Source organism: Nerophis ophidion, linkage group LG08, assembly GCF_033978795.1.
Source record: "Nerophis ophidion isolate RoL-2023_Sa linkage group LG08, RoL_Noph_v1.0, whole genome shotgun sequence".
Classification (NCBI taxonomy): Eukaryota; Metazoa; Chordata; class Actinopteri; order Syngnathiformes; family Syngnathidae; genus Nerophis; species Nerophis ophidion.
Window position 1 is genome coordinate 22,412,568 of NC_084618.1, and position 10,701 is coordinate 22,423,268.

General features: G+C 34.2%; 1 protein-coding gene across 11 annotated transcripts in view; it reads left to right on the top strand.

The window, feature by feature from the left end:
* Window positions 1–9,053, top strand: part of LOC133557515 (disabled homolog 2-interacting protein-like) — a 440,633-nt gene extending 431,580 nt beyond the window's left edge. For all 11 annotated transcript variants that reach the window (XM_061907996.1, XM_061907997.1, XM_061907998.1 and 8 more), the window contains 3 exons: window positions 123–325; window positions 392–479; window positions 5,117–9,053. In XM_061907996.1, the coding sequence (XP_061763980.1) occupies window positions 123–325; window positions 392–479; window positions 5,117–5,284 (459 nt within the window). In that variant the 3' untranslated portion in view covers window positions 5,285–9,053. The remainder of the gene's footprint in view (window positions 1–122; window positions 326–391; window positions 480–5,116) is intronic.
* The last annotated feature ends 1,648 nt before the right edge of the window (window positions 9,054–10,701 follow it).

Below are 10,701 nucleotides of genomic sequence, written 5' to 3' on the forward strand. Positions count from 1 at the left end.
AATGTGGACTCCCCTGTCCTGGACTGTAAAAGTCCAGGGGAGCTTTTTCAGTGACATTTTTACTGGGTCCCAGAACAACCTGAATGATGAGTCTTGATGGCGACGTTCTGTGTGCGCTCCAGTACCAGCAGGAGATCGCTGTGCTGCAGGAGAAGCTGCGGGCGTCGGTGCAGAAGCTGGAGGAGTACGAGGCCCGCCTCAAAGGTCAGGACGAGCAGGCCCAGAAGGTGCTGATGGAGTACCAGGCCCGGCTGGAGGAGTCGGAGGAGCGGCTGCGCCGGCAGCAAGACGACAAGGACCTCCAGATGAAGGGGATCATCAGCAGGTGAAGAAGCGTCAGGCAAGCGGCGGCGGCCTCTTGCGCTCTTCTCACGCCGCACGTTTTGAACAGGTTGATGTCGGTGGAGGAGGAGCTGAAGAAAGACCACTCGGACATGCAGGCGGTGGTAGACTCCAAGCAGAACATCATCGACGCACAGGTCAGTTGGTCGCACGCCCGTAAAGACGGACTGAAAACGGAGTAGATGAGAGAAAATGTATTTATTTATTATTAATGAATGGCTCCAAACAGAGACAAGTTTTGTTACTTGGGTCCAAAATGGCTCTTTCAACATTCTGGGTTGCTTACCCCTGCATTGGTGGAAAAGCGGCGAATGAGTGAAAGCAACAGAGACGTTGCCATGGAGACCAGGGTTTTCTTACGTGCCTGGCTGCAGTCACACCGCGACACCTGTCCGTCAGTAATAACAGTCCCCCGATAACCTGGACCAATTCAAACCGTTTAGTTTTTTTTGTTTAATTTTGCATTGCCTCACACGATGAACACTACATATATTTCTATATCATGCCGGATAACACGTTTTTGCGCTCGCTATCCTGTAGGGAGGAAAAGCGGAACGACACATTGCGGAAATAACATGATTCTCCGTGCGTCGGCTACATACTAATATATTCAAAGCCTGCAGTGAAGAGAAAGGTTAGTGATGAGCAAACAATGTCTGCTCTCTTTCTCTCGCACATTTGTCTCTATCTCATATATATATATATATATATATATATATATATATATATATATATATATATATATAATATATATATATATATATCTACATATAGATATATATATATATATATCTATAAAGATATACATATTTAAACAGGGATATAGATGTGTGTATATATATATATATATATATATATATATATATATATATATATATAGATCTATATATGGATATAAATATATATCTTTATATATACAGTATATATATACATACATAGATAAAGATATATCTATAGATATATCTATCTATGGATACAGATCTATAGATAGATAGAAATCTCTATAGATGTATATCTATAGATAGATAGATAAATATAGATGTATCTATCTATAGATATACATCTATATATTGATGTAAAGACATGCACCTGGGGATAGGTTGATTGGCAACACTAAATTGGCCTTAGTGTGTGAATGTCAGTGTGAATGTTGTCTGTCTATCTGTGTTGGCCCTGCGATGAGGTGGCGACTTGTCCAGGGTGTACCCCGCCTTCCGCCCGATTGTAGCTGAGCTAGGCGCCAGCGCCCCTCGCGGCCCCGAAAGGGAATAAGCGGTAGAAATGGATGGATGGATGGATTTATGGATAGATATATATCTATAGATATAAATCTATAAAAATATATCTATATCTATAGATATAAGAATATATACAACTATAGATATATCTCTCTATATATAAAAATATATATAGATCTATATATATATGTATATATATATATATATATCTTTATATAAATAAATATATATATATACATACATGCATATATAGATATATTTATCTATAGATATACATCTATATACAGATGTATATTTATAGATAGATATATATCTATAGAAATATATCTATATCTATAGATATAAATATATATATAGCTATACATATATATCTACCTATAGATATATCTCTATAAATATAGATATATCTATAGATATCTAAATCTATATCCATAGATATCTATAGATATATATCTCATTATATTTATGTATAAGTATATACATACAAATATTTACAAACATATTTACGTATATATATAATATATAGAGATATATTTACATATATATATATATATATATATATACAAATATATTTATATGTATATATATATATATAGATCTTTATATATAGATCTAGATATATTTATATATATCTAGATATATGTATATCTATATATGTACATATATATTTATCTAGATATATATAGATATGTATATGATATATACAAATATATATATATATAGATTTGTATATACAGATATATATATATATGTATATATACATATATATATATGTATATATATACATACATATAGATATATATATATATATATACATATAGATATATATGTATATATATACACATATATATATATATATTTATTTATGTATATATATATATACATATATATATGTATATATATATATATATATTTATGTATATATATACATATATATATATGTATGTATAGATATATATATAGTTGTATACATATTTATATAGATATAGATATATATACATATATATATATCTATACACATATATATACATATATACAGATATATATATACATATAGATATACATATATATATACATACATATAGATATATATACATATAGATATATATATACATACATATAGATATATATATATATACATATAGATATACATATATATATACACATATATATATACATATAGATATACATATATATATATATATATGTACATATATATACATATATATTTCATTTTTATATATATACATATATATATATGCATATACATATATATATACATACATATATATACATACATATATATATATACATACATATATATACATATATATATACATATATATACATACATATATATATATACATACATATATATGCATATATATATACATATATATATATATATATATATATACATACATATATATGTATATGTACATGTATATATACATGTATACATATATATATGTATATATACATGTATATATACATGTATACATATATATATGTATATATACATGTATATATACATGTATATATATATATATATACATGTATATATACATGTATATATATATATATATATATATATATATATATATATATACATATATATATATATATATATATATACATGTATATATACATGTATATATACTACCGCTTATTCCCAAAAGGGAATAAGCGGTAGTAAATGGATGGCTGGATGGATATCTATACATATATCTATCTTTAGATATACAAACATAGATATTTGTATCTATGTTTGTATATCATATTCATATCTATATTTCTATAGATATGAATCTATAGAAATATATCTATCTATAGTATCTATAGATATATATCAATATGGATAGATATATTTAGACATATCTATCTGTAGATATATATATATACATATAGATAGATAGATAGATAGATGGATATAGATGTATCTATAGATATATATTTCTATTGATGTATATCTATAGATCTATAGATATACATCTATATATATGCATATATGTATATATAGATGTATACATACTTACATATATATATATATATATAGATATATATATATACATACATACTTACATTGATATATATCTATGGATGTATATATCAATAGATATATAGATAGATATATATCTCTATGGATCTATATCTATAGATATAAATCTATATATAGATGTATATTTATGGATAGATGGATATATCTATAGATATAAATATATATAGAGAGAGAGATATAAATATACATATATATACATACATAGATAGATATATCTACAGATATATCTATCTATAGATATACATCTATAGATAGATATATATCTCGATAGATGTATATCTATAGATAGATGTATATCTATAGATATATCCTTCTATAGATATACATCTTTATATAGATGTATATTTATAGATAAAAATATATCTATAGAAATATATCTATATCTATAGATATAAATATAGATATATATCTATAGATATATATCTACCTATAGATATATCTCTAAAGATATAGATATATGTAAATCTATATCCATAGATATCTATAGATATATATCTCTTATTATATAAGTATATACATATATATATTTACGTATATGTATAATATATATAAATATATACAGATATTTACATAGATATATATATATATATACATATAAAGATATATATATGTATAGCTATATATACAGATCTTGATATATCTATATATAGACAAATATATATTTAGATAGATGTATATCTAGATAGATATATATATATCGATATGTGTATGTATAGATATGTATATGAATATACAGATATATATATATGGATAGATATATGTATCTATAGATATAGATACATATATATATCTTTAGATATAGTATATATAGATGTATCTATCGATGTATATCTATAGATATGTATACATGTATATATACGCATCTATATATATGCATATATATATGCATATATATATACATATGCATATGTATATATATACATATATATAAATGCATATATATATATACATACATATGCATATATATATTCATATATGTATATATATATATGCATATATGAATATGCACATATATATATATATATATATATATATATATATATATATATATATATATATATATATATATATATATATATATATATAAAATCAATTTCCACGATTCTATTAGCCCCGGCACCCGGACATCTTATATGTAATACAAATGTGTAGGGGGGCGTGTATGGTGTATGTGGTCATTAAATATGTATTCTGATATATGTTCTGAGCCAAAGTCAGTGAGTCTTAGTTTGAAAAGTTAATTGAATCTTTTTTCTTTAAATAAAAAATGAAAACGGGTCCCACAGACCCGAAACACAACACAAGGGTGAGTATCCTATCAAAATGAGTATCTTTACCGATGGCCACAACACAAGAGAAAAGGAGATAAATGTAATAAAAAAAGTAACCATGCACATGTGAAATATGCTGCTATGAAGTGTGCCGTGATGACTGTGCGACTACAAAAGTGTTCGGTCTTACGTGTGTTTGTGCGCAGGAGAAGCGCATCGCCTCGCTGGACGCTGCCAACGCCCGCCTGATGAGCGCCCTGACCCAGCTGAAAGAGCGCTACAGCACGCAGTCGCGCAACGGCATCTCTCCCACCAACCCCAGCAAACTGCAGATCACCGAGAACGGAGAGTTCCGGAACAGCAGCAACTGCTAGAAAAAACAAAAACTCACTTCTTACGGCGAGGACAGCGAGGATGCGGGGCGGAGCTTGTACATAGGAAATATCCAGTTTTCATGGGACGTATGCTGACGCTGTGACGGCGGCTGGAGCCGCCTGGGATCGACCACTACATACCCACACCCGGAGAACCAGTGCTCCTTCTTCAAGTTGATGTTTATAGACAACCAAATAGGAACTACAAATCCAGAGATTTATAGTTCCCCCTCCCCTCCCCCATGTGGTGCACTTTGTGACAGCTGTTGGTACATGAAAGGCCTTAAAGCTGGGACGTTCCTTGCAAAGAGTGGAGTGGGGGGGAAGGCACAATTGTATACACTGTGGATGTGTAAAGAATAGAGCTTGTACAAAGTTATTATGGAAGTACATGAGATCTATGTGATGATGCTATATTGAATATAGATGTATGCATTTCCTTTCTGCGTCTAGACTATACACACACACACATATATATACTTATATTTGATATTTTCAAATATACGAGCAGACCTGTTTTTAGGAGTTTTTCTTCTTAAAGTGGAACTGCACTTTTTTGGGAATTTTGCCTATCCTTCACAATCCTGAGATACGTGACGAGCGATTGATTTAAAAAAATATATATTCTATATATTAAATACCAGAGACGTCCGATAATTTCAGCCGATAATTGCTTTAAAATGTGATATCGGAAATTATCGGTACCGGTTTTAATAGTTAAAATGTATGAATTTTTAAAAACACCACCGTACGGAGTGGTACACGGACGTAGGGAGAAGTACAGAGCACCAATAAACATTAAAGGCATATGATAATCACACACACACAAGCGAATGCAATACATACTTGGTCAACAGCTATACAGGGTGGCTGTATAAACAACTTTAACACTGATACACATATGCGCCACACTGTGAACCCACACCAAACAAGAATGACAAACACATTTCGGGAGAACATCCGCACCGTAACACAACCGAACAAATATCCAGAAACCCTTGCAGCACTAACTCTTCCAGGACGCTACAATATACCCACACCAAACAAGAATAACAAACACATTTCGGGAGAAAATCCGCACCTTAACACAACATAAACACAACCGAACAAATATCCAGAACCCCTTGCAACACTAAATCTTCCGGGACGCTAAAATATACCCACACCAAACAAGAGTGACAAACACATTTCGGGAGAACATTCGCACCGTAAAACAACATAAACACAACCGAACAAATATCCAGAAACCCTTGCAGCACTAACTCTTCCGGGACGTTACAATATACCCGCACCAATCAAGAATGACGAACACACTTCGGGAGAACATCCTTACCATAACACAACATAAACACAACTCAACAAATATCCAGAACCCCTTGCAACACTAACTCTTCCGGGACGCTACAATATATCCACACCAAACAAGAATGACAAACACATTTCGGGAGAACATCCTTACCATAACACAACATAAACACAACTGAACAAATATCCAGAACCCCTTGCTACACTAACTCTTCCGGGATACTACAATATACCCACACCAAACAAAAATGACAAACATATTTCGGGAGAACATTCACACCGTAAGACAACATACACACAACCGAACAAATATCCAGAACCCCTTGCAACACTAACTCTTCCGGGACGCTACAATATACCCACACCAAACAAGAATGACAAACACATTTCGGGAGAACATCCTTACCATAACACAACATAAACACAACCGAACAAATATCCAGAACCCCTTGCAGTACTAACTCTTCCGGGATGCTACAATATACCCACACCAAACAAGAATGACATACACATTTCGGGAGAACATCCTTACCATGACACAACATAAACACAACTGAACAAATATCCAGAACCCCTTGCAACACTAACTCTTCCAGGACGCTACAATATATCCACACCAAACAAGAATGACAAACACATTTCGGGAGAACATTCGCACCGTAACACAACATAAACCCAACCTAACAAATATCCAGAACCCCTTGCAACACTAACTCTTCCGGGACGCTACAATATACCCACACCAAACAAGAATGACAAACACATTTCGGGTGAACAACCGCACCGTAACACAACCAAACAAATATCCAGAATCCCTTGCAGCACTAACTCTTCCGGGACGCTACAATATACCCACACCAAACAAGAATGACAAACACATTTCGGGAGAACATTCGCACCGTAACACAACATAAATACAACCGAACAAATATCCAGAACCCCTTGCAACACTAACTCTTCCGGGACGCTACAATATACCCACACCAAACAAGAATGACAAACACATTTCGGGAGAACATCCGCACCGTAACACAACCGAACAAATATCCAGAAACCCTTGCAGCAGTATCTCTTCCGGGACGCTACAATATACCCACACCAAACAAGAATGACGAACACATTTCGGGAGAACACAACATAAACACAACCGAACAGATATCCAGAACCCCTTGCAGCACTAACTCCTTAGGGACGCTACAATATACCCACACCAAAAAAAAATTACAAACATATTTCGGGAGAATATTCGCACTGTAACACAACAAACACAACCGAACAAATATCCAGAATCCTTGCAGCACTAACTCTTCCAGGATGCTACAATATAACCACACCAAACAAGAATGACAAACACATTTCGGGAGAACATTCGCACCGTAACACAACATAAATACAACCGAACAAATATCCAGAACCCCTTGCAACACTAACTCTTCCGGGACGCTACAATATACCCACACCATACAAAAATGACAAACAAATTTCGGGAGAACATCCTTACCATGACACAACATAAACACAACCGAACAAATATCCAGAACCCCTTGCAACACTAACTCCTTAGGGACACTACAATATACCCACACCAAAAAAGAATGACAAACACAATTCGGGAGAACATTCGCAACATAACACAACATAAACACAACCGAACAAATATCCAGAACTCCTTGCAGCACTAACTCCCTAGGGACCCTACAATATACCCACACCAAAAAAGAATGACAAACATATTTCGGGAGAATATTCGCACCGTAACACAACAAACACAACCGAACAAATATCCAGAATCCTTGCAGCACTAACTCTTCCAGGATGTTACAATATACCCACACCAAACAAGAATGACAAACACATTTCGGGAGAACATTCGCACCGTAACACAACATAAATACAACCGAACAAATATCCAGAACCCCTTGCAACACTAACTCTTCCGTTTCGCTACAATATACCCACACCAAACAAGAATGACAAACACAGTTCGAGAGAACATCCTTACCATAACACAACCGAAAAAATATCCAGATCCCCTCGCAACACTAATTCTTCCAGGACGCTACAATATACCCACAACAAACAAGAATGACAAACACATTTCGGGAGAACATTCGCACCGTAACATAACATAAACACAACCAAACAAATATCCAGAACCCCTTGCAGCACTAACTCTTACAGGACGCTACAATATACCCACACCAAACAAGAATGACAAACACATTTCGGGAGAACATTCGCACCGTAACACAACATAAACACAACCGAACAAATATCCAGAACCCCTTGCAACACTAACTCTTTCGGGACACAACAATATACAAAACCCCACCGACCCCAACCTCCTCATGCTCTCTTAGGGACAGCATGAGCCGAACTCCGAGCTGCTGTTTTGAGGCATGTATGAAAAAAATAATGCACTTTGTGACTTCAATAAAAATTATGGCATTTTTTTTCCCCAAAACTTGAGTTGATTTGCTTTGGAAAACCGTGTTACATTGTTTAATGCATCCAGCGGGGCATCGCGACAAAATTAGGCATGATAATGTGTTAATTACACAACTTTATATATCGGTATCGGTTGATATCGGAATCGGTAATTAAGAGTTGGACAATATGGGAATATCGGCAACAAAAAAAAGCCATTATCGGACATCTCCATTAAATACATTTTATCAAAAGTCCGCTTACAATAGACCATATAAATTCTGACTATAAAGCCCTTAAAAAAAACATCCAAACACCTCCATTGAGGTTTTATATACTTTATGTAATGTAACAGCTAAATTAATATTTACATATTTGGAGCAATAATCTTAAAAACTCATTAGATTGCTTTTTTTAAATTCTTCCTCACTGATTCCTGCTCACTGCAGACATTACAGGAGCCAATAAATATAATAAAACATCCCCTACTGTACAAGGTCTGCTTTCATTAGGATGCCGACTGCTAGGATGTTGATATATTCCCTTTTAGATGAAAAAATTACTCATAATTTTCACGAAGAAACGGGGTGTTTTTGTGTCGTACTCGCCAGTTCAAAATTATCGGATTATATTCTAAGCCATCTACTGTCTAAAGTGTGAGGCCTGAGTAAAGCTCTAGAATAAACCTACAGGCAGCAGGGAAGCGAGGAAACAGCAGACCACTCGATGACGTAAACATCGGGACACACGTTTCGTGATCGCGGCGCCGTTATAAATGGTGTGTGTTAGCGTTTATAGAAACAATATCACTAATACTTGGTTAATGTCAGTGACCTAGTGGTTGGAGCAAGGGTCCCCAGACTACGGCCCGCGGGCCAGATCCGGCCCACAGGCGTCCAAAATCCGGCCCGCGGGCAGTCCCAAGTAAAACATTTTTTTTTTAATCTGTCTGTTCTAATCCATTTTCTACCGCTTGTTACTCTTGGTGTCTCCTAGTCGCTCAGACAAATCAGTGTCAAAAAAACTGTAGCGGAAGGCTTGTACACCCTGGACAAGATTCCAACTCATCGCAGGGCCAATATATAAACCAAATTCCTGACGGAATAAATAAAGTACTATCTAATCTAATCTAAATAAACCTCAACTATATGTATATGTAGTTGAGGCTTATTTGGTTTATCCGTTATACAGTGCTCAATACCGGGGTAGAGCGGAATATACGTTAGGTCAGGAAAAACACAGAGGCTATTTCATCCCTACAAGCCTGTTTCCCAGGTTTCCCTGCTCTTCAGGAGATTTTATAATATATACAATAGAATAAAATCCCCTGAAGAGAAAGGAAACCTGTGAAACAGGCTTGCAGGAAAAAAAACATAGAGGCTATTTCATCCCTACAAGCCTGTTTTACAGGTTTCTCTGCTCTCCAGGGGATTTTACAATATATATATAATCCCCTGAAGAGCAGGGAAACCTGCAAAACAGGCTTGTAGGGATGAAATAACCTCTATGTTTTTTCCTATGTATGTGCGTATACAGCCCGGCCCCCGGGCGGAATTTTTTAACCCAATGCGGCCCCCAAGTCGAAAAGATTGGGGAACTATGGGTGAGAGTGTTCGCCCTGAGATCGGTAGGTCGAGAGTTCAAACCCCGGCTGAGTCATCCCAAAGACTATAAAAACGGGACCT